Source organism: Tubulanus polymorphus, chromosome 11 (genome assembly GCF_964204645.1).
Source record: "Tubulanus polymorphus chromosome 11, tnTubPoly1.2, whole genome shotgun sequence".
NCBI classification, from domain to species: domain Eukaryota; kingdom Metazoa; phylum Nemertea; class Palaeonemertea; order Tubulaniformes; family Tubulanidae; genus Tubulanus; species Tubulanus polymorphus.
This window is the reverse complement of record NC_134035.1, coordinates 2672082-2697756: the sequence shown is the minus strand read 5'-3', so window position 1 is coordinate 2697756 and position 25675 is coordinate 2672082. Positions and strand designations below refer to the sequence as shown.

General features: G+C 39.0%; 2 protein-coding genes across 2 annotated transcripts; both read right to left on the bottom strand.

The window, feature by feature from the left end:
• Positions 1-990: 990 nt before the first annotated feature.
• LOC141912570 (actin-like protein 6B) lies at positions 991-15671 on the bottom strand. The gene is made up of 14 exons (XM_074803854.1): positions 15656-15671; positions 9551-9740; positions 9339-9415; positions 8376-8541; positions 7293-7393; positions 6863-7055; positions 6109-6218; positions 5519-5608; positions 5290-5351; positions 4893-5007; positions 4208-4288; positions 3128-3223; positions 2549-2635; positions 991-2081 (listed from the first exon to the last, which is right to left on the bottom strand). Exons 2-14 carry the CDS (start codon positions 9573-9575, stop codon positions 2001-2003), a joined length of 1284 nt encoding a protein of 427 aa, XP_074659955.1. The 5' UTR covers positions 9576-9740; positions 15656-15671; the 3' UTR covers positions 991-2000.
• A 575-nt stretch (positions 15672-16246) lies between these two features.
• On the bottom strand, positions 16247-25216 carry LOC141912997 (apoptosis inhibitor 5-like). The gene is made up of 13 exons (XM_074804437.1): positions 24869-25216; positions 24017-24178; positions 23295-23460; positions 22544-22695; positions 21705-21845; positions 21242-21307; positions 20758-20949; positions 19970-20154; positions 19504-19597; positions 18674-18793; positions 18234-18268; positions 17993-18123; positions 16247-17505 (listed from the first exon to the last, which is right to left on the bottom strand). Exons 1-13 carry the CDS (start codon positions 24935-24937, stop codon positions 17423-17425), a joined length of 1596 nt encoding a protein of 531 aa, XP_074660538.1. The 5' UTR covers positions 24938-25216; the 3' UTR covers positions 16247-17422.
• Between the last annotated feature and the right edge of the window lie 459 nt (positions 25217-25675).

Below are 25675 nucleotides of genomic sequence, written 5' to 3'. Positions count from 1 at the left end.
AGTCTTTAGTTTTAAGACAATCTTTGAGGTTAAGCCTCGACTATGGAAGCCGCCCCTTAAGTCTAAGCCCTGACCATGGATTGAGTCGGTCAATTGAGACGACTTAACAACAGGGACCAGTTGCATCGTGACTTAGTCCAAAAGTGGCCTTAAATCTAATAAGGCTGGTCTTAAGTTGTTAGATTGACTATAAAACTAATTTGGGTAGACTAGTCTCAAATCTAAGCCTCGATTGTGCAAATGGCCCCGGGTCCCGGAATCATCAGTTACCTTGCTGCCGTTGCCATTTTCTTCTTCTCTTAAACATGTAGTAGTGAGCGTACGTGTCGTCTGACGGAGATCAACTGATCCGTTCTTAGCTATATATAACACCGAGCTAAAAATCTAATTATTCTTTGTAGTACGCGTAATTGGATACTTAATGACATTTCTGTGAATAATATCGCCGATTCGATAAGCGGATAACGATGCTTATATTCGACGTCGAGAGAGTCTTCGATACGTTTCGACATTTTTGAAGAAGGGGCGTCAAAATGTTACTGATTTCACGCGCGTGCAAATGATACATCATTAACGAACCGCTTGACGTTTTCGACTATGAAGGATTTAAGTCACGTTTTGAACGATCGGGACTTATCATCAATTAACTCTTAGCGAATATCACCGATGACCTTTCGTCATGCGCCGACCGTCCAACGACTTCCAATTATGAAAGTACTTCGATTCAGAAAAAAAAATCCATGAAATTCGAACTAGCATCCGACTGTATAGGGCCTATGTATATAGGACAATCCCCATTACTGTCGACTGCCCCTAAATCGGTACTAAATCGGTAATTGTTTGTGGTTCCATGGATTCAGCGATTATTCAAATGTCTCCATCCCATCGTCGAGTCAGAATACAAAACAATCGAATCGAAAAAAACTTCAAGAGACGGAAGAAAATTATCATAAATGGAAAAAAAAATGTTTTGTTTTAATTGACATTTATTTTCATAATATCGAATGAAGACATTTCATCATAAGTCGACAGTGTTTTTTAAATGCAATACGCCTGACACATACATTACATATCTTACAAAAACAATAATTCCTCGAAACATTTCGTTCATGATCGAAATTTCGGACTTTTAAAAAAATGTTTTTTTTCGGGTATTAAAAAATCGCTATCGAGTCGAATGAATGAGATTAGTTTGCCGAACGTCGGACCAAAATAGAAAATAACAGTGATTTCGAATGTTCAATGATGGAGGCCATACAGGTAAAATCATGCCAACAACCCTAAACTCACAATTATTCACTAGTGGTGCCTCATATATACCCTCAATATATTCTTGTTTATTTCCACTGCGTATTTACGTTTTTTTATGTACATAGTTTGAAGTGACTCCGCAAAATCGATCGTACCAGATACACCATTTCTCATTACAATACTGCTGAGCTAAAAAGTCAACCCGACCAGCTGCCTATCCACCCTGTACATTACTTTTTCTTAAAATCATTATCGAGCTAACCATAACAGACCCGGCAGTTATAGAAATGAACTGATTACAAATTTAATCGCGTTCTAGAAAACCACCCGGCCGATTAGGAGAAACTCGGTATTTTTTAGCCTAAAAGAAAAATGCCCATTTTCTCTTCGGTAAGGCAGTCGAAATTTGACCCCGAATTCCAGGTTCCAAAAAAACATCCGACTTAACGGACTTTACTGTATCATCTGTTCCTAGGAGTTCCTAGATACTGCGCGCTAGCTCAAACTCAATTCATCGAAAATCCTGTATCGTTTCAACCAGCTATAGCTTCGTCAGTATATATATATATAGTGTTTGTTTTTCCGCGACTGCGCTTTTTCCGTCGACCGTTTAAAAACATTCGTATCAACCCGGCGTTGATTCCGCGCACAACCAATTTACAGCATTACAATGTACACAGGCAATAACGCGAAAATGTTGCGAGTTTTTCTTTTTTTATAAGTTTTTTTTTCGGACGTTCCTTTCGTTTTCAAGGACATTTGCGATCGACGACGCTTTTGCCGGATTCCTCGTATTCCTGCTTCGAGATCCACATTTGCTGGAACGAGCCCTGAAACAATCGAAAAAAAACAAGAATAGATGACAACGCATGACTTGTTTATGTTGAACAAAAGAGAACCCCAGGGGTCCAACATGCCCACTTTGCAAGTTATGGCGGCGAATAATCGCAGGGCGATTTCATTTAATTTTTTTGACAAACTTATGATCATTTATAAGAGAGAAACAACTGCTTGTAACGTTAATATAGCATAAGTTTGTCCGGGGATTCGAAGAATCTGTTAGGATTTTCTGGTTGAATCCCCGAACATAAGAAAATTAAACGGTTGTTTACCAGGACCCAGTTCCACAGTTCCGAGTTAAGATTTGACTCTGAGTTAACTCATTGAAAATGAACTAACTTTAACTCAGAGTTAACTCTAACTCAGAATTGTGGGACTGGGTCCAAGTAAATACGCAAGGAAAGAAATATACGTCTTTCGATATTGTGTATAAATGCTTGTATCATTCGGTACTTACGAGCGAGGCTAATATGGAACCGCCGATCCAACTACTGAACCGTCGCTCAGCTGAACTACTCGGTGAAATCAGTTTCAATCGCATGCTCTGAAAAATACAAACGTCAGTATCAACTGATCATATATACCCGACAAGGGACCGGTTGCTTAAAAGTTTGTTTAAGTTTATTTAACCAGTGGATAGTTGAGACATACGGGATTCAGTTCCACTGTTATGAGTTAAGATTTTAATTCTTGCCGAGCTTATTTGACGCAGCCTGCTCCGTAACAACCCTGTCCATAACTTTTTTTTAAAAATCATGATCAAGCTTACAACAGATGCGACAGCTTCAGACACATGAACTGATTACAGATTTGATTGCCGTTTACAAAACGACCCGGGCGAATAGAAGAAACAAGGTATCATTTGAACAATGAACAGATTACAAATTTTATTGCAGTTAACAAAATGACCCGCACAATCGGGATAAACGTGGTATCATTTTTTTAGCCTTACACTTATATTTTTTTTCAAGAGGCATATTATTATAAACATAGGCGTGATGTGTATGTACAGCCGGCGCCATGATTAGCTACTTACCGGAGGTGTTTTCGAGCTCAAATCGCGGTTCAATCTTTCGGTGAAACCGTTGATCAGCGAATTTCCGCCGGTGACGATGACACTGCTGTATAAACTCTACAATACAAAAGTGTAAATAACGACGACGACGTTTCTAAGCACCGTCGATCATTTCGAGAGGCGTTCAACGAAACGAACGTCGATATCGCGCTGCAGTCCGAGCAACTGAACAATCACAATCGATGACGAAACCACTCGCACTCGACGTAAAATCAATTTACAATCGTTACGGTGTATGTAGTATATATGATATGTACATGGTTCCTACTACAGTTACATAAAATAAAAATTCCCAAGTTTTTGCCAAGTATTTCATGGGCGATTTTTCAATTTTCCCAAATGGAAATGAACAGATACCACCATGCTGAGATCGCTGAGGAAAGTTACCTTTGGCAAATACAATACGTGAAATGTAAATGAATTTCCCAAATATTTACCAGATTTGAGGAAAATATTTCAAATTCCCAAATATTTCCAAACTAAGAATCGTTATTTCAAAATTCCCTACATTTCCCAATTTCCCTGTACTGTGGGAACCATGTATTTTTTATAAAAGCCGTGATGTTGAAGATTGAACAACCCCTACGAGATAGAGAAGCAGAGATTCCCCATCTACCACCACTGGAAACAAGACGCACTTTGCTTCAAGCCCTCCTTTATGTAACCTTTATCGCTGTATTTTTGAAATTATGCCCCCCCCCCCCCGATAAACGTTAGTTTGCAAATGGTCCAAATCATCAAGGGTTTGTTAACAACTAATTAAATCAGTTTCACCGCTGACCTTTCGGATAGTAAGAGATAACTTCTATCCATTTTCACAGATTCATTTAACCCATTAGCACTCAGGAATTTCACTAGTGTCTATCACTCCTTGGGGAATTCAAGGCAAAATCCACATTCATCAGGATTCAGAATCAGCTCACTAGCAGTTGATTTTCATGGTTTACCATGATATTTTGGCGTAAACACATTGGGCTTTCGCGCGGTAAAAGATTTGATGACGTGGGCCACGAATATCACGACTATATCGCGGTCACTTACCGGTCGAATGTCGATGTCACACATTCCGACGCTAGTTGTCACAACGTGTCCGATACCGAGCATTGAGTTTCCCTGTACATCCTGAAACAGTTCAAATCAATCTATCATTAGACTTAGTATACGTACAATTTCAGCAATAACAATCGCATGCAATTCGTCGATAATCACACAATGGCGGATTTAGGGAAGTGGACAGGTTGGACTGATCCAACGCTTCAAAATTCGAATGTGCCCTCCGAAAAAAGTCCTGAAAAATACCTTTTACAACGAAATCTGTAAAAAGACGAAATCTAAATCCATTTAGGCTCTCAAAGTCCCTTTTTATCCTAAATTTTCTGTTGGAAGGCCACCCCACCAATGTTTTGCAGTTGAAGCCCTCGCATTGCTAAATCTGCCCTTCTCAAATAATTATTAAGTGCTCATTCCAACTTTCAGGTCCTCCTCTTTCAAAGAAACCTAGATCCCTGCTTGTGACATAAGTTTTGATTTGCAAGGGATTCAGTACATAGTTTCCTCCATAGGCAGGGAGTCGAACCTGCTGAGATGGAGACTGAGAAATGGACAGCGCTGTTCAGATTGCCCCTCGCTTAAGCAATTTCACAGATAGAAATAAATGGACTTGGGGTAGCTAAAATGAAACGTAACTTCTGATTGGCTGAATAATGACAAAAGCTGTAAACTTTACCTTTATCATCGACGGGTCGAAAAGTCCTTCAGGAATACGGAATCGCTCAGTAGTGAATTCATTGTGGTAGCCATTCGGGAATTCATAATGTATACCGGGCATTTGTTCCACAGTTCTAAAATTCAAATAAAAATACCGTCAGTAGATGAATAACATTGACCGAAGATTCCCTGATTACATCATAAGATATCCTCAGAGGGGCTGTTTCTTCTCAAGTGGTTCCTCGCGTGCCACTTTTCACCGGCGAGAACAGAAAAATAACAAAAATTCCCTCACCATCGCCTGATTTTGAAGAAAGAAAAATCAGATTTCCCCGACTCTCCTTCACCCGTGAGACCACGAGTACCCTCGTACATTGTGCGGACAAATTTCAGATTTCAATTCGAAGAAAACTTACTCTTGTTCGTACGGTTCGTCGAGAACTTGTAAAACACTGGCAGCATAATCCTGCAGCACTTCCTAAAAACAGGACACGCGAAAATGAGAACAGATTTGTCGAATATGACAACGCTAAGAATGACCCTTTAACCCCTCATGGCTTTTAAAAGTAATTTTTGCAATCAACTGAAACCATGATAATAATAATAGCGTCTTAATTTATAGACAACGCCGTGCTGCTGCTCTACCTTGACTTTGAAATTGTGGAACGATTTTGTCACTTCCGGAATCTTTTCTTTCTTTTTCCAGTTCGCCGGTTCGTTTTCGCCGACTTGTTCCTTCAAAGAAAAAACCGGGAGTTTAGAATTAAACCTCAAACAGATCATCGAATGAAAGAGGACACAGCGATATCAATATCATATCAGACATTAGCGATTATATCTGCAGCACACTTTCGGTTTATGAGAAATCCAGATTAACCATCATATCATACATGTACATACATTCATGTATAGGCAGACCGTAAATACAGGGTCCCTACATAATCAGTCATTCCAGAATTAATGGACATTTCAAGGAGTTCTTAAGTAGGAAATTTCAAATATCGAAGAAGCGTTTGTGTCACTTTCATATCTCAATTACTTTGAATTTCCTCATAGCCAATTTCACAAAATTCAAGTTGTATTTCAAGGACTTTTTGGCATTTTGCTCAGATTCAAGGATATTTCAAGGACCTTGAAAAACATTTTTGGATTAGAAGGTCAAGGAGTCCTCAAGGAATCGTAGGGACCCTGAAATAACAATTAAGCGGGGTCTACAGGAACCCGGGTTAGTTTACCTTGCTGGCTATCTGATAAGTCGGTACGACTTCCGTTTTCAACTCGTCGACGATGTACTTTTTACATTCCATCGAGATGAAATCGCCGGCTAGCGGCGATTTTACAATAGCTGCGAAAAGAAAATTTGATTCGCGAAAAAATCAAAATGACGCATTCGAAGATATTCAAAATCCTTACACTCTTTGCACTGCTAATGACAGTGTTTAATCAAATTGAAATCTTATAGATACTGTAGATTGCGCATGGTACTTGGTTAACTAAAACTTGGTAAAGTTTTACCCCGAGTTGGAGTTGAATGCTGGGTTTGAGAAATGCGGTATAATCTGTCTATCACTGTGGTTAAGTTGAGACTTGAGACTAACTGAGGTAAAATGTATGAAAGTTTGTGAAATACAGCACGCCCTGTCTATTACTTGGGAAAAATTCTACCCTAAGTCGGTGTCAAGTACTGGGTGAGATTTTGTGAAATACAGTGGACTCCGTCTCCCTCTTACTGGAGTAAAGTTAAAACTCATAGAATTCTACCTTTAGTCGGTGTCAAATCCTGAGAGTTTGAGAAATACAGTAACACTGACTAGATAAACTTGACACTGACAAAATTTTACCGCGAGTCGATGTCAAATAGGAACTGAGCAAGAGTTTGTGAAACATAGCAGCCGAACTACAAAAGGTTCGCATATCATTCTAGCACTGATATAATGGCTTTAAAATACCTCGAGCGATTCGTATTAAAAAATACAGTTCAAATCTTACCGTGAGCGAGAACGTAGCCATCGTACACGGGTACCGCGGTGGTGTGCGTGGCGCCGCTGTCTATCACCAACCCCGACGAACGACCGTTGGCGAACGCCGACAACACGGCATTTTTACACAGGAAAAATGCCGGAATGTTGTACTTTTCGAACATCACCTCGGTGAGCTTTTCGCGTCGTTGCTTCGCGTTCCACTGAAAGTAAGTTTAATCATCAGACAGAATTCGTGAAGAGATGCAGACAAATAAAATTAGAATTTCTCAAACTTTTAGAAGGGCTTGCACATAAATTCTGACCTCTGCGGTATATGGCATAAAAAGTGGCGGAAATTTTAGTTTTCAAATTTTTTATTTTTTCTAGCAGACATCCATTTTCACAGCAATCCGACCCCTGTAAAAATCAGTCAATCATCAATAAAACGTGAGACTTACTGCCGGTTCAGACATCAGTACCGGATGCAGTTGCGACTCGGAGCGAATGTGCTTCGCGTAAGTGTAGTCCATGACCTTCTCAAACAAATCCCAATTATCAACTGCAAAATAGAGATACGTACACGACAGTCAGGGCACAGTTTCTGTAAAGAGTTCCCAAAAACTATTAAAATAGATTTCATTTGTTCATCAATTCTGCTCATTTTCATTCACATGAAAAATCAGATAGTCCCGCAGATTAAAATCATTTTCATAAACGAGGATTTTGGACTTCGTTTACAGTACTGCGTCGGGTTTGAACACATAACCATAGTCAAATCTTCCTAACCAATCTACTGTACTACCAGTAGGCCTATCTTATTGCTGTAGGCAGAGAAGCAACGAGGATTAGAGTCTTACCCAAAGACACTACGGTACAGTGCAAGGATTGACCCCCAGGGCCTGGTATCCCGGAATCAAGCGCTCTGACCACTCACCCGCAACGCTCCTGTAGTATACTAGGCCTATCTTTTAGCTGGATACGGAGAAGCAATGAGGATAAGTGTCTTACCTAGAGACACTACGGTACGTACTATGTAGGATTTGAACTGGCCTGGTATCGTGTAGTCAAATGCTCTAACCACTCACCCATACTGCTACACTAATAGGCCTATCTTATTGCTGGGTGCAGAGAGGCAGTGAGGACTAGCGTTGGACGATACTTGAACCCAGTAGGCCCTATCCCATTACCCTTTCAGTGCTGACTTATCAATACCCTATAGTGCTGGAGATAATTTGAAAATTCTGAAAAAATCCACCCTTGTGTGTTGAATAACGGGAATACCACTATAGTGCGTCTACACCGCTGAGCAGTGTATCGTTAGTAACTAGTATTTCACTATGTTTGACAGGTGCTGCCATCTTTCAATAGAGATAAAAACTAATTACTAATTACATCAATACACCGCAGTGCAGTGTACTAGCAAAATCTATCACCGATTCATACACCGCACTGCGATGTAGACGCACTGAAAGGGTTTGAACCCAGTATCCGTTAATCGCACGCTCTCACTCACACGCCACCACAGCGACAGATACACTTACTCATTCCATCCTTCAACCAGCTAGTCATCTCCATTCCTTTACGCGGAACGGACACGTTGACCGTGTCGATGAAATAACGATTCTCCGCCGGTTTCTGGTCGGTGTCCATGCTGTCGATTTTATCGACGACCTCCTCGATTAAACCGATCATCGAAGGACATTCGGCCTGTAAACAGAGATAAAGAGGTTAACAGAGATAAAGAGGTTAACAGAGAAAGATAGAGGTAAACAGAGATAAAGAGGTTAACAGAGAAAGATAGAGGTAAACAGAGATAAAGAGGTTAACAGAGATAAAGAGGTTAACAGAGAAAGATAGAGGTAAACAGAGATAAAGAGGTTAACAGAGAAAGATAGAGGTAAACAGAGATAAAGAGGTTAACAGAGATAAAGAGGTAAACAATGAACTGAAGTTTGACCCAGTTGAAGAATAGACATTTGTTAGTTGACTAAGTATAAAAACTAAATATCGCCGCAGTAGCACATTGCCACAAAACCAGACTTTTATTTATGCATTTCAATTCTTTTTCATTTACCAATTATTGAAAAAGAATCGAAATTCATAAATAAATATATATATATATTGAATATATTACTAAGATAGGCCTACCACTAACTACTTAGGGAATTAATTTTTCTTTTCATAACACTAGCGTCACATAGTGGAAAGTAACCTTTACTACAGTAAGACCCTACTTTTGGCCAGAATCAGAATTTCAATATGAAAGTGACATCCGCAAAATCGTCTTAAGCTGGCTGACTCACTACTGCCGGTTCCAACAATATCAAAAGCAAATATAGCTGCAAAGCAGCGATAACGGGTTTTCTACACAGTCCTGTTCAACGGTTAACGCAATTTTATAAGAGGAAGGTTGATAAACAGTCAATTAGACCTACTTGAAACAATAAACAACCCTATATGACATGACACCGAAAGATTTCTATCATTTTTAAAGGGAAGCCTACCTTAGGGGAATCTTCACCGGCATAACCGATTCTAACCGATGACGATCCAATATCGAAAACTAAAGCTCCGACCTCATCTGTAAAATAATGAAAAACGCTCGAGACGGTTGAATAGAATTTAATTGTAATTTGATTGAATGATATTGAAAAGAAAGAAGCGGCCGCCGAAATCAAAACAGAGACTTCTATAAAATGGAACATAACGTATTTACCTCCTCCGTAGACACCTCCGCTCATGATTAAGCTCAAATTGAGACCGTTCTCTTGAATAAATCAGTTTTTTAAGACTAGAAAACTGCTTTTGTTTTGAACTTCCACAACCTCCACACGGCAGCGGTTATCGCTAATTCTCGGTCATCAATTCAATTCAATTCAATTCATCGGTCATCGGTTTCGGGCCAACTAAATAATAAGTAAATAATAAATAATAAAGTAATGATTCCAGTACTAGGCCTACACTAAACCTCCTCGCGTAAGTTGGTTCGGCCAAAGTCGGATATTTTCGTCCCATTGCACTTTTGATTTCTTCCCTGTTCCAGACTTGAAACCCATGTGTCAACAGTCGTTACTTCATCATGTGAACAATAAACCTGGCGAAATATGTCAGTGTTCCTCAATCATTTCTGTAGATGTTGATTCAATTTCGGTGTTTACCGAAATTAATTCTTGGGTCGTGGTTCTCGGAAAAAAGGCTGGAAATCCGACTGATCGAAGTCGGAGGATTTTTCTTAGGTCGTAAAAGATCCGACTTACGCAAGGTTTTATTTCTTATTTTTATCAACATTGTCACATTCACATAATACCGGTACAGGTAGTGTTCAAATAAATTGCAGTTGCATGGAATTTCAATAGTTCAGGCCATCAACACAGGCTGCAGATAAAAAACCTGTGTATAGAGATCTTATTATCTACGCTCAGAAATCTATTCCGTGCAGAAAAATTCCATTCAATTTCGTTTCATTTTATTCACACATAATAAACTTTTAGAAAAAGGGCAGGCTAGTGAATTGTGTTATATTGATGTTTTATTCGAGCACAATTGTGGACAAAGCGATGATTTCATCGCATTTATGACAAATGAAAAGTTAACAAAGACTATATAGATTATCTTTATGGATTTTCAATTCATTTTACAACAAGCGACTGAGTTCTTTATCCCGTGAATAATGAATTCATCGCAGATGCAAATTGGTCGAACTTATAACAGTTACATTGTCATCATGTCTGTAGCGAACAGGTCTGGAAGGTACCTCACGCTGTCACTGATCATTCTGCCTATATTGTTCCTGTTTGGAACCGTCGGGAATTCGGCTACTTTCCTGATAATGATAAGTCGCAGATTCAGGAATCTATCGTACGCTAACTATCTTATCGTTTTATCTCTGAGTGATTTTATGTACTGCGTCGGTCTATCTGTTATGCCAGTTTTACAGTTTGTTCTCTTGCGCGTAGCAACTGCCCCAATATTTGTGATGAAATCACTGATCGGTTGTCAAATCTACGAATTCATAATAACACTTGCTTCCTTGAATAGTTCGTGGTTGATAGTAGCTATATCGCTAGAACGTGCGGCAGTTGTTCTCTTCCCGTTCACATCTCGTTTGATATGTACACCGAGATTCGCTAGATTTGCAGTATTCATAATAACCGGAGTTAATGCACTGATTCTGTATCTTTTACCAACCTTATCGATACATTTTTCAAACCAGTCTTTCGGGTGTTGCTATGAATTATCAGACCAATTAACGTATTTTTTCATTGCTGCCATCCATACCTACATCGTACCGTTAACCTTAATTATTACATCGAATTCTGTTATAATATTTCAATTATTCAGAGGTTCACAAATGGTTTCGTCCGATCAGAAAACTACAAAATCAAAACGTACAACAATAATGCTTGTAACAGTTTCACTCGCATTCGCAATGTTTACACTTCCAACCACTGTTACTGTGTATCTGCCAATCTCTACGGAACGGAAAGATTTTCTATTTGATATTTTCACTCAGTTCCATTCGTGTAACTATGTGGTAAATTTCTACATATATCTTTTACTGGGACGAGAAATTCGTGAATATTTCTGTATGAAAATCCGCTGCAAAAATTCAAACAAATAACCGTTATTTTTTGGATCAACTCGGCGCTCAAATCATACGTTCATATCTCCATTTCGAATTCAACAACAAGAAACTTATTCAAGAGCTCTTTCCAAAAAGTCTGGTGAGATGCCCTTGAAAAAGATCCCGATTAAACCTCGCAGACTTCTTACCCAGCGTCTTTCTTACGATATAGCGGAAATCAGATATTTTTATTTACTGTGCGTTTATTCAAATCAGGATAGTTACAGAAATCTAGCGGATTTTCGGAGACAACCAGTATAGATTACATTTTGAGATAGCTAATTATTTTTCAAAGTTCTAAAAACTCTGATCTTTTACGAAAATCTCAACTCATTTCTTGCTAATTCCATTATAATGGAATAACCAAGAAATGAATCACCCTTTGGTGGGACGAGAAATTTGTGAATATTTCTGTACAAAAATATGCCGTAGAAGTTCAAATAAATAAACCAAATCACTCATAGCATTCGACTCATTTCGAATTCAACAAAAACACATTCAAGAGCCCTTTCAAAACTTCTGGTGAGGCCCTTAATACGTATTCTGAACTCAAATAGATGCATCGTATTTGCATCGAAAGAAACCAATTGAATTTCAATCATCAAGGGTTCCATGCAAAAATATACCATGTACTCAGACCAATTTTGCTGGTCCATGTTTGTCCGAGTTGTAGACGAGGTTCACTGCACTTCATATTCGAGAAGCAAATTCCAAACTTACTTATACGGCTCTTGATAAACCTCGACTATTTTGAGAAGGATTGCCAGTGTTCCAAAACCAGGGTTCTTACGGATCCAGACCAACGGACAAACAGAATGCGGTTGATTGATTAAAGGGCCAAGACAGCGGACGTTTATCTGAGAAAATATAATTTTTTTTTGTGTTGAGAAATTTGAAAAGTTCATATTATTCATGAACTACATGAACTACACATAGAATTCATGAAGTGTATCGTTCATTCATCTGCGGCCTAAAATAAATAGAGACTCTGGAATAATTGACCAGATTCTGGAGAAATGAAGCTATTTTCAATTCAGTCAGCTTGCTGCTTCCATTAAAAAAAAATCGATGCAAAGCACTTATCGTCAGGCTAGAATATAAAACCAAAATTGGATCGAAAAATTCATTTCTAACTGTACTCCGTCAGGCATCGCAATGTTGTTCTCCAGGTACGTAGAATGTAAATTTTTCGATTATCACTCAACTTTATTAGTTGTTATTAACTTAATTATTGATCTTAAAATATGGATTTACCATTTTATTTATTTGAAAGGTAGATTCTGTTCGATTTTTGTTTTGATTTGGTGTTCCTTACAAACATTTGACGCCCTCCGGAGCCAAACAGAGGGTTTGATTTTGAAATCAGAAATCTTTAAGTACAGATATAGTTGTGTGATCGGCTGCCTAATTTAATACATCGAGATTTTGGAAATAGCTATAACAAAATTGAAGATCATTTTGCCCATTTTCATATTTTTGGTCGTTTTCTACGTGTAGATAGTCCGAAAGTCTTGTAGTTTCTTCTCGGGTATAGATGTTGATGTAAAAGTCCTCTAACGCTGTTTACGAGGATTTTCAACTGTAAATGAGAAAGATTTGGCCGGGAATATTTATTTCGTATTTACAAGCCCTGTTTCGTTTAAAGTTCTGGGGTCATTACAACGAGGTTCTCCAACTGTAATGACGCAATTTCTCTTTAAGATTTTCACGCGTTTTGGTTCTGTCGCTGGTTCTAATGCTTGTCGCGAATAACTGTTGTGTTGACGCTAAGACCAGAGGGAATCGAAAAGGTCGATCCATCAGCGTTGGAAATTCAAACGGTCAGTAACCATCTAAACCATCTTCTTCTCAACGACTCAAGAATCATGTTTGTTTTTTCATAACTTCAACGCGATTTCAATTTTTTAGATCTCAACGCTCATTTGCTGCAAAATCTGCAAGATCAGAGATTGTCGGGTCTGAGGGAGAAGAGGAAGAAATAATACGCGAGATGAATATTTACAAATTTCAGTAACGCAGAGGTTGTTTCTGAAACTGTCGCAATAATGTATACATTCATCTTGATTTGACGTCCGAAATAAAAGCACTTTGAAATTGCAAAGATTTTCAGCGATTCGATATTTCTATTTAAGATATACTTTCGAGATTTAGGAGAATCAATTCCTTCATGTTTCTCTACACGGAGTGTAGATTGTACGAAAGTTTAATTCCTAGTCAAAATACGTGAAATCTTTGTTACTATTACAACGGACTGCTCCTTACTCGGTGGAAAGCCGCTCTCGAGTTCTCATCAACTCGGTGAAATATTGACAGTAACAACGCCATCGCCAAATCGCAAAGGTTATGAAATATATCAATCGGTAATTTTTGTATACATAACTTCGGGAGTATCTATTCTGATTGGGTGATTACTTTTAGGATACAACAAACCTTGAGAGTTGCTGGCCGTTTCGTGCTCAATCATGCATGGTGGTTCCGCATGAGCTCACAAAATTCGAAAATTCTATTCAATTCAGTCACATTACCAGACCTTGGTTCTTCCTTGGAATTAACTTTCACAAATCTGATTCGTGAGCTGATTGTTATTCGCTGTTAACAATCAACGCTTGGCAATGAATCAATCGCGTTAATAATGAATGAATGTCAACATGAGTATTAGCTTTCATATGATGAGACTGTATAAATAACTAGATTTATATCACATTTTATTAACTTTCCAAAACTTACACCACACTCACATAATCTTATGTCGATGAGAGATGAATATTACACTGATTAGGGTGTTTGCGGGTTTCTCTATATCAGCCGCAAGGAAATATCGCGATTTCGAATTAAATAGTTGAAAATGGGAATTTGCCGTATGACGCATTAGTCATTACTTGTAAACGTCAATGATCGCGTAAGCCTTAACAAAGGCTGACTGGTTTGTATACAAGAATGAAGATATGACAGTGAAATAAAGATACGACCGTGAATTATGAATCTATCTCAGATGCAAATTGGTCGAGCTTATAGTAGTTATATCGTCATCATGTCTACGGCAAACAGGTCCGGAAGCTACCTTACGCTGACATTGATCATTCTGTCTACATTGTTTCTGATGGGGGCGTTCGGAAATTCGGTTACTTTCCTGATAATGATAAGTCGCAGATTCAGGAATTTATCTTACGCTAACTTTCTGATCGTTTTATCAGTCAGTGATTTTATGTCATGCATCAATCTATCTTTGATGCCTGTTTTACAGTTTGTTCTGTTGCACGTAGAAACCGGTCCAATATTTGTGATGAATTCACTGATCAGTTGTCAAATGTATGAATTCGTAACAACACTTGCAGCCTATAATAGCTCCTGGTTAATCGTGGCTATATCTCTAGAACGTGCGGCAGTTGTGCTCTTCCCGTTCACATCTCGTTTTATATGTACACCGAGATTCGCTAGATTCACTTTATTGATAATAACCGGGGTGAATCTACTGATTCTATATCTTTCACCCGCTTCCGCGATAGATTTTTCCGATCAGTCTGTCGGATGTTACTATGAATTATCAGACCAAAAAACATATTTTATCGCATTCGTCATCTTTACTTACGCCATACCTTTAACGTTAATAGTTATATCAAATTCTGTAATAATATTTCAATTATTCAGCGGTTCGAAAATGGTTTCTACCGATCAAAAAACCACAAAATCAAAACGTACAACAATGATGCTTGTAACAGTTTCACTCGCATTTGCAATATTTACACTTCCAACCACTGTTACCGCATACCTGCCCATCTCCACAGAACGAAGAGATTTCCTATTTGATATTTTCACTCAGTTCCAATTATGTAACTATGTGGTGAATTTCTACATATATCTTTTACTGGGACGAGAAATTCGGGAATATTTCTGTATGAAAATCCGCTGCAAAAATTCAAATGATTATTAACCTACCATTGACTTCGATATTCATTCGAGACTTAAATCAAATTATACGGCTTAATTTCGAATTCAACAAACAATACATTCGAAAGCCTTTTCAAAACTTCTGGCGACACCCTTGAAATAAATTCTGAATTTCAAAATAGATGCATCGTATTTGCATCGGAAGAATCTTAGAAACCTATTGAATTTCAATCATCAAAGCTTGCATGCAAAAATACATGATGTAAAATGTAATTCATACCATATTCGGAGGAACATATTCAAACTTACCTGAACTCAATGAGTCGCCTCTCTTGAGCGATCCTTAGAACTAAGCAGTTCGCATGGTCACATCTCATGGCGGAACAATGAGATATCCAGGTCAGGATCAACATAACCAGGGCTGTCTTTCTAAAAGTTTAGGTCAGTTTGGACATTAAACACCCTTTCACTGAAGAACAAGCCCGCACAGCAGTAATGTAAAGTCGGATCGCATGGCTCTGAAGCGTGGACAACCAAGGATGAAATGAACAGATCGTCTGACTCCTTCCACTGTGAGGCCTGCGGCGCATCTGCACGTTGTTTTGGCCAACGAAAATCTCGAATGAATACCACCTCCACGATAGGACACAGAGAACCTGGCCGACGAAATCAGACGGCACGGACTGAGATGGCCTGGACATGTCATCCGAATGGAGCCTGGCAACATACTAAAGGCTGCCCTACATAGCACTGGCCCAAGGGTAGAGAAGAGGCTGTACTAAAGTCACCTGGAGATGAGCTGGAACTGACGGCGCTGTGCCAAAAACCAAGATTCTTATAACAGAACGCGGTTCGTTGATTAAAAAACATTTATTTATTTTACAAATTTACACAATGCAGTTTCATTTCCGAAATCAAGATAACATCAAACTTTATGAAACTCAATACATCGATTTGCATTGTTATTTGTATCATCAACATTATGTTCGCATTTGATACTGCGTACAATACGAAAAATAAATAAACTCGAGCCACATGTAGGAGACAAACATTTTAAAATAAAAGTAAAGCTAGATTTCTCCCGACAAGGAGAAAATATCGCCAGGGGAAGATTACGACGACTTTTTATTCGAGCTATCTATCGGGGGGAGTTTAAAGTGAATTGTCAAAGAAAATGAGCGAAATGGAGAATGGAAGAAAAGAAATTTAGACGAGTGAAATGCAACATGCACAGATTATACGTTGAAATTGGGCAAACACACATCAAACTGGACCCAGTTCCACAGTTGTGAGTTAAAGTTAGTTCATTTTCAATGGGTTAACTCGGAGTTAAATCTTAACTCGCAACTGTGGAACTGGACTCCTGAATATCGATGTATAAACCAAACTACAGCCAATTACAGTAGAGACTGAGGTCTGATAGTTTTAACTTGAGTTGGAGTTAATCAATGTAGGCAAAAATCTGCAGTCAGTAGCTTGCCTTCAGACAATCAGCCGTCTAAAACACCCCTCAGACAATCTGCTGTCTAAACCACCCCTCAGACAATCTGCTGTCTAAACCACCCCTCATACAATCTGCTGTCTAAAACACCCTATGCACAATCTGCCATCTACTTGCACCCTCTCAAACAATCTGCTGCCTGTACCCTGTGCCCTCTCAGACTAACTCTGTACCAACTCCCTCAAGACTATTCGAAAACAGGCTGCAAATTATGAGGCTGGGGTGCAGCAGGGTACAGACTGCAGATTATCTGAGGCCGGGGTGCAGCAGCGTATAGCCTGCAGGACACAGTTCCACAGTTCTGAGTTAAGATTTGACTCAAGAGTTAACTAAGCGAAAATGAACTAGTTTCACTTCAGAGTTAACTCACAACTGTGGAACTGAAGCCAGATTGATAACTGCACCTTGATGGAAGCTGCACATTACACTAAGCTATCGAACAGAAAAACTTTGCCGAATAGAAATTACTACAAATATGTTCGCTTTATGTACACGTAAAATGCAAATGTCAATCTTATTCGCTTTCTCAAGTTTCCGTATATTTTTTCCAAGCGAAGAAAACTACTCGCTTTCCCTCAATAATAATCGCTCCTGAATGAACCGCGACCTCTGTAACCACCGCGACCTCGTCCACGGAATCCACGACCTCCTCTTCCACCTGAATAATATAACACAGATTTGCTTATAATCAACACATTCAACAGGGTCTCTACAGATCGGTCGTTCCTGGGTATAATGAGTTTAGAGGGAGAAAACTTCATATTTCAAGGAAGCGTCTGCATCACTTTTATGTCCCAATTACTGTAGACTCCTCCTAAATCGGTACTGTTTATCTCAGTAAACCAGTAATTCAAAGGTTTTGGAAGCAAATTTTCATCCTATACACTATCTAAATTCAGTTTCTTATTCGGTTACTGCCTAATAAACTCAAGGTCCCAACTGTACCGGTTTAGGCGTGGTCAAATTTCTAATTGCCCATTTCTCAAAATTGAAGCAGCTTTAAAGTTTTGAGGATTTTGTTCAAACCAAAAGAATTTCAAGCACATTTAAAAGCATTTTCTGTTTTTTTAAAGAGTTTTTAAGGAATCAAGGAGAGTTGTAGGCACCCTAAGTTAGCGGTTGATTATTCTAAAATGGAAACGAACCTTCTCTGTAATTTCCGGCTTTTTCGCTGTACTTCCCGCCGGGCGGTGCGTATAACTGGCGGTCTTGTTGTTTCGACATTTTGTTCTTAGTCGCGTCGCTGTCCCCGGCTCCTCCGCTCAGCCTTTTCGTTCTGTTCATAAAAAGAATAATTTTCACATCGACCACGGGAACCCTATGACATCTCATCCGCAAAACTGTGATTTCACGCAACAATAAAAGCTCAATGACGGAGGTACTTACCCTGCAGTTGCCGACGCCGGAGCACTGACCGCTTTCTGAAAAATGAAATAAAACATTATATGAAGTGAACCGAGTAATGGAGTTCGGGAGAAGTATTACAATTGAACGAGCTGGGGTTTATTGTATAAACCGTATACGAAAATCCGCTAGAATTTACCAACGTCAAAGTTCAAAAGCAAAGAAATTTAAGTCACTCACTTCGGACAACAACGGTCTCTGGTGAAAGAGAATTCAATTCTTCGATTTAATATTGAATAAGTTTTTGACGATAATCCATGGATTTGGATTGAAAGCTCTTCCAGGGAGTTTTCGACAAAATGGTGTATTTTCAATGTTTTAAAAATCTCACTTTCTGATGGAAATAAAAACTTTCTCACTAAAAATACCCCTCAACCTTATAAGGACTACCCTTACATAATCATTAGAGAAACTCTACTTACTGTTACTGGTTTCCACGATAACGAGATGACACATTTATACGACGGAGGAACGTGCAACAAATCTTTGATCAGTTGATTAATGTTCGACATCACTTTAAACGCCGCCACTTTGATTTTGTTCTGCGATAAAAACGAAACAAATATAGACAAAAAATGCATAAGGAAGTTGAAAAATTTTCTAAAAGTTATCGTCTTGAATATCTTAATTGGCCTTGTCCGATTAGGCAATGTCTACTGAATTGGGATAAAGTCTTTAGACTCTCATTCTTCATTCTCATAAGAGATTTTATATCAGACACAGTTACACAAGGTTCCTACAATTCCTGGTATCCAGAATTCAAGGACTTTTTAAGGAGTAATTTTCAAAATTCAAGGAGGTTTACGCAGTCATATATAAGGAAAAAAAGTCGAAAATTCAAAAACAAAATCCATGTTTTTCTCAAATTTTGATCAGTTGTTGTGTGTGCCGTTATGGTTTTACATGTTTAAATGTTTTAAATCTCAAAGTGAAACAACTTTCACTCACAAGTCACACAATGAAGAATAATAGAATACACTGTCTTCTGAAAAGGACCTTTTGAAAATTTTTAATAGGACTTTCCCAGAATTTAAGGAGTTTCAAGGAGTTTATGGATATTTCTCAAAATTAAAGGATTTTCAAGGACCTTGAAAAATATTTTCAAAAATCAAGGAGTTTTCAAGGATTCAAGGAGTTGTAGGGACCCTGTTACACAATACGAACAACGTTTCGTCGATGTGAAACAAACTTTGATTGTAATAAACATGAAAAGTCACGCGAACCGAAAGGATTGTATCGATGACGATCGTACCTCGTCCGATTTGAGAGATTCGGCCGATTTTCCGGTCAACGCAGTTTTCAGTTGTTTGAAATAACTCTGAGATCCACGCGCGAAATAATTTAATCTGCAAATATAAAAAGATTGAAATAAGAACACGAATAAACACACAGCGCACGTATATGATCTCTGAATTCTGTCGCGCAATAACGACGAGTACGATTTTCAAGAACAAGTCAGAACGTCCCGATTTCCCTGATCTGTAAGAACCTAGCACCCAGTTCCACAGTTCTGTGTCAAGATTTTACTCTGAGTTAACTCATCGAAAATGAACTAATTTGAACTCAGAGTTAACTCTAACTCACAACTGTGGAACCGGGTCCCGGTATTTGTAACAGCAACTAGCGTGCGATAGGTTTTAGACCTCCTCATTCCGGTCAAGTCTTATTTCTCTTCATTTTTTTCTCGATTTAATCGGATGAAACGCGCATCAACGTACCTGAGTTTAAAATCTTTTAAACGATCTACGTTTGCCTCGGCCGTTAGAAATTCCTGATGCTTGCGTCCGATCTGGTGGAAAGCGTACATCAAACACTCGACTTGCGAGAACTGGAATTTCGGTTCGTCGGTGCTGTCTAAGTTTCCGTTCTCTTTCTCATCGGTCGGTGGTAAAGGCATATACTCCTGAAAACATGAAACATAGCCTCATTTAACCTTGGTATCAATTTGCATACAGGATAAAGTTTACTTTATAGTTTTTGGATTTACGGTTGAACTCATGTACAACAGTCAAAATTTGTTCAGTCTCAGCTATTCTAATGCCTGGATACCGCAACCATCACATATCTAACCGATCACTTTATGTGAGTTCAGAACTTCATCCCCAAGACATTGTTGATTGAAAATGCACTACAAACACCGATATTAATGCATTTTCATCTGCGCACTTTCAACAACTGATCGCCCACTGTGTTCAGAACAAAAGCATAAATTTGACCATCAAGGCTTTGTTTGTATCGAAATGGCGAATGTCTAAAGGGAGGTGGTCAGGTGGTTTTGTACTGCAGATTGAAATTTGGAATTTTTTATCTAACAAATCAACTTGGAAACTGGGCAGAATTTCAGTTTCGATAATTCTCTCAATTGCACAGAAATGATGCGACGAAATTGAAGCAGTGACAATATATATAAAAGTTGATGCATATGCTTTCTTTCAAAACCTTAATCAATGAAATTTTCTACAACCCCCCAAAACCGTCAGTCGATACAACGAAACGCCCTACTTACCAAGAGCTTATCGTAAATCGTCGTCAATCGTTCGATGCCTTTTTCTAGATCGCCGCAATGCGTAACGAGCTCGGCGAACAATCGTAGCATTTCTAACTGCGTGTCGGTGCCTTCGACGCTCGGTACGTCTGACAAACTCGGTAAAACGTGATCGCAAATATACGCGACGAACTTCGACGACGGCACATTTTTCTGAAACGAAAAAAAAAAACATGAATATATATATATAAACTGAAACGCCCCATGAGTGCGCAGCTCAGATGATGTCATTATCAGCCAATCATAAATCCTCTTTTTGGCCTAAATTAGCCCGGGTTTTTCCATTTATAGTTCATCCGTGAAATTCGCCTCAGCGATTATACAATATAACAGTTTTTGTGCAGTGAACCTGTGCACTGGGCCTGTGCTGTGGCTGTGAGTCGAGCGATGCCATCAGTTTTGAATCCCAGTCGAGGTAGGGTGTATCATACAAAGCAGAACTTACCGATAATAAGTGAGTAGCTTGTTTTACGCATGATACGAGTCTGTCGATGCCATCCGGATCAGCCGGCTGAAAATCATTCAATAACAAATTTCAACGTGAACAAGAAACAAAAATTCCACTACGATATCAGCAAAAACAAATCCCTTTAAAGTCGAGGTTTTATAAGATATAGTCGGACCAACCACTATTTCAAGGTCGTATTTAACAGGGGACAGAAGGGGCATTTTGGGACAAGTGTGCTCTTTTCCCACATATTACTGTCATATCCTATATAACTACCCCTTTTAAAGGTTTCTCAGCCCCCCTAAATTTCAAATGCAAGGTATAGCCTTATATTTAGGTCTAAAACATTCTTTGAAACGGGTGACAAAGTGACAATATGACTGCTTTCAAACACTCAAAGTCTAGTATAGTGTGTACTTGTATTTGCGTAGATCTCACGCTCTCTAAATAATCTACTCACGTTGAATTCGCTATCGAGGTCCGATTGTTCGACGATGATATCGACCAATCCCTGTCGACCTTGCACCGACGCGGTGATCTTCAAGCCGGACAACAACTTCATGAACGCGTGAAATTCTTCTCCCGTGCAATCTTGTAAAATCTGAAAGAATTATGAGAAAAACATGAATTGGATTTAGAGGAATAGAATGAGTACATTAAACTAAAGTTATGAAGTACTAGCAACGGCATAAGTTAGTGATGGAACCTATGTATTGGATTGTCTGCAATCAACATGTCAATAAACATTACCACTTCAGTTATTAATTACTAGTCCACTGTTCCCACAACAACCAACCTGAATCCTTCAAAATTCCCCCCCCCTCAAGATTTTTATGGGTTCCCCAAATGGATATGGGGCCTTGTTACAGTGAACCATAGTACTTCAGGGACGTCAATATTGTAATAGAGACTGGTTGGTAAAGAGGATTTTCAAGAAAAATTCTGGAAGAAACCCTATGGCGAAACAATGACATCCCTGAATCATGACCTGTAAGTTTTAAATTAAATTTCCCAGAACATCTATTAAATCCTTACATATTTCCCAAGCGGGATATATTTATATAGTCAAGAGGTTAAAAGAACCGGCCATTGCACACTTTACAGACTTTCGACACCCTATTTCACTAACCAGATCCTCGACGTACTCATACGAACACTCGTCTAACAATATCGAGAAATATACAAAGTTTTGGTATTGTCAAGAGGTTAAAACAGTCGGCCATTGCACACTTTACAGACTTTCGACACCCTATTTCACTAACCAGGTCCTCGACGTACTCATACGAACACTCGTCTTACCTTTTTACTTTCTGTAAGAATCAATTCTTCGACTTCCTTCGTGAAGATCTCGTCGGGTAACGATCGTACTTTCCTGCAGAGGAATTTGATGGCTCGATCTCTGACGACGTCGTCTCCGTTTAGTATCTGTTGAAACAGCCCGGTCAACGCTTCTATAAACATATTCGAAACAATTAATCACGGTGGCCACTTTTATCTGATTTGCTTTTTGTCGAAATGCACATTGTTTTCCCTGACTCCACGTGCTAAAAATCTAATCGATTAACACAGTCAAATACGTACGACATAGACTATATGATTTTACGCGCGATCTAGCCATTCCAACAAATTCCCCTAACTTTTAGCTTTTTTTTCGAAATGCTTTTTTCCTGACTAGATCTGCTAAGAATCGACTATCAATTAACACAGTCAAATATGTAAAACATAGACCTTTACTGTTTCACACGCGATCTAGCAATCTCAACAAATAGCTGTTTTACAAAATTCTCTGACTATTCCCGGAATTTCTTTAAAGAAAAGAATATTCCCTGTTTCCCAGATAGTTGGACTATCTTTGGCCTATCTTTACAATCTTTAATGGCTCTGTAAGTACTTAAGTACAAAGTACACCAAGTAAACAAAACGTAATAGGCCTAAAAATAATGTAACAGGCTTAAAATAAATACACCAATTAAAAAGAAATTTTTTTCGGCAGGTTATCTCCTCAAATACATCAGATTCGTAAAATCGAATCGGTTTTTCATTTCGTTACCTTTGATATCGGCTTTGAACAGCGTCAGTAAAGACGACTGAACCAACAGCAGTTCCTGTTGATCTTCTGACTGCAGCAGTTGAGTCAACACGTCCGCGATTCGAGACAAAACCTCCGGCATGTCTTTACACAGGTGCGGCAGATCTTTGATGGCGTGTTTGCGAATCTGTGGAAGTAGAAAATAAGCACGGTTTCTTTCTCTTTCGGTAACCATTAAACCTTCAGCTTCAGAATTTGAAAATCATCCTTATTTCGATATTAGCCACATTATCTGATCATTTTTGGAACTAATTTCGGTAGCCAGCCAGAAGTCCAATACTAGAATCGTTGAGTTATTTACTTGAAGGAATAGGTATCTCTGAAATAAGCTCCCCTAAGTAAAAATTAGCACCAAAATTGAAAACATGAGACATAGACTTTTGAATTCTTTTTAGGAAATTCAAGAACCAATTTAAGACGGCAATTTCTCAAATTTAGAGAAGATATGAGGTCCTTATAAGTATTTTCACAATTTAAACTCAAAGGTATCAAAATCATGTCACGGTGCCTCCAGATCAGTCATTCCTGATATTTTAGAGAAGAAGAACTCAAATTTCGAGGAAGCTTTTATATCCAAATTACAGTAGACTCCTCCTAAATCAGTACTGTTTATCTCGGTAAACCATTAATTCTGTGGTTTCTCTGCGTAAACCATATTATTTCCTTAACGTAGTTTTCCTTACCTCAACTTCGACATCCTCGCACAAGTCGATGTGCGCGTTGATCGCCTGTTCGGCGAGTTTCGGGAAGTGTTTGAAATAACGCGCGATCAACTGCGATGCGAGTTTCTTCTGTTGATTTCCGGCCTTGACCCCTTCGAGTATCGCTAGATATTCAGTTTCATGCTGCGAAATAGAAGAAAAAAAAACATTTCTCAAATTCCAAGTTCGAGTTTTTTCCCTGGATTTGTCTTGAGTTTTCCAAGTTTTTCAGGTCAATGGCCAACCTGACAGACAGACATCATTATCCAACTACTACAGCGGTACCCGGCAAGAACGACCTCGTTATCATTACATAGTCTTAGGCCTACCGAGTAACTAAAATTTTTCCCTTCAAAGTGTCGCCCGCAGGAGCCAACATACATTGTAAGCTTCACATACTTGACAAATTAATCATTCATTATCAAAATTAGAGGTCTATAGATAGATTGAAGGGAGCGACTGTTCTCTAGGTGTCCCTATTAGTTATGTACCTAACCTAACCATAACGCTATTCTTTAATAACACAAGCGGCACACAGGACAGGTGATCGAAAATTCAGAAGTCTATGTTTAATGTCACACAGTCAGTCAGGGATCGATTTGATGTTATTCGTTACAGCGTCAGCGCTTCGCTTTTAAAAAAATCGATTGAACAAGAAGGCTTGGGACCTAGAGAAGCAGACTTAATTGTTGAATTCAGTTGAGTTCATTTCTTAGAATTTCTATGAAAGTGAAACAAAGGGGAATAATTAAATGAAATTTCGACATCACCGGCACCCTCGGCCTCACCGCTAGGTGTCGCTCGTGTGAGGGATAAATTCTATCGATGTTTTACCTCTGAAATTTTGTCTTTCGCTTCGTCTAAAATATTGCAATAGTCGTAAAGCTGATCAACAGTCACCATTTTCACCGAATAGTCGTTTCCCTTCCCGATTCAAACTGCCAATTCTCGAATATACGTATTTTGATCGCTACAAACGCCGAAAATCACAACCGGAAATCAGGACGTGTTATCCGTAAAACGCTCTGTCGACAGCGGGCACGGACACGGACCGATTCAACTCAATTTAGAATTTATTGCTACAATGTTAATCTCGCATTTGTTCGTCCTCGCTAGCCATGGTTTGATTATCATCCGCCGAAAACTGTCTCACGCCAACACGTAAGCTTCGGCGGTAGGCGTTCAAACCCTGGCAAGCGAGCGATGATGACAATTGTTCTGCCAACACGTCAGAAGGTACTGTTACTAAACCAAATGTCGTCATTCACAAATTGGATGCATCAGCTTTTCTCCAAATACCTTCACCAAGAATCTACCAGAGATCGTAGAGCGACGGAGATCTCTGTGGATACAACCCACTTGCCAGGACCGGAAATACCATGGTCACGAACACCTTGCTAGGGTTTGATTCGATTGCCTCCTGCGTCTCGGCGGCTATCAACCCGACAAGCGAGGACAGAGGCTTCACTGTATCTGATAATGTGTCACCTCTGTATCCGTATCTTCTAAATAGGTAGCTGCATACAAATGTGGCATATACAGCAACGGGAGAGAGTAAATATCTGAACGAACGCTGGGGGAATACGTGATTGCTACGCCGCACTCAACGAACCAGAATAACATAAGTTTAGAGCAACTGCG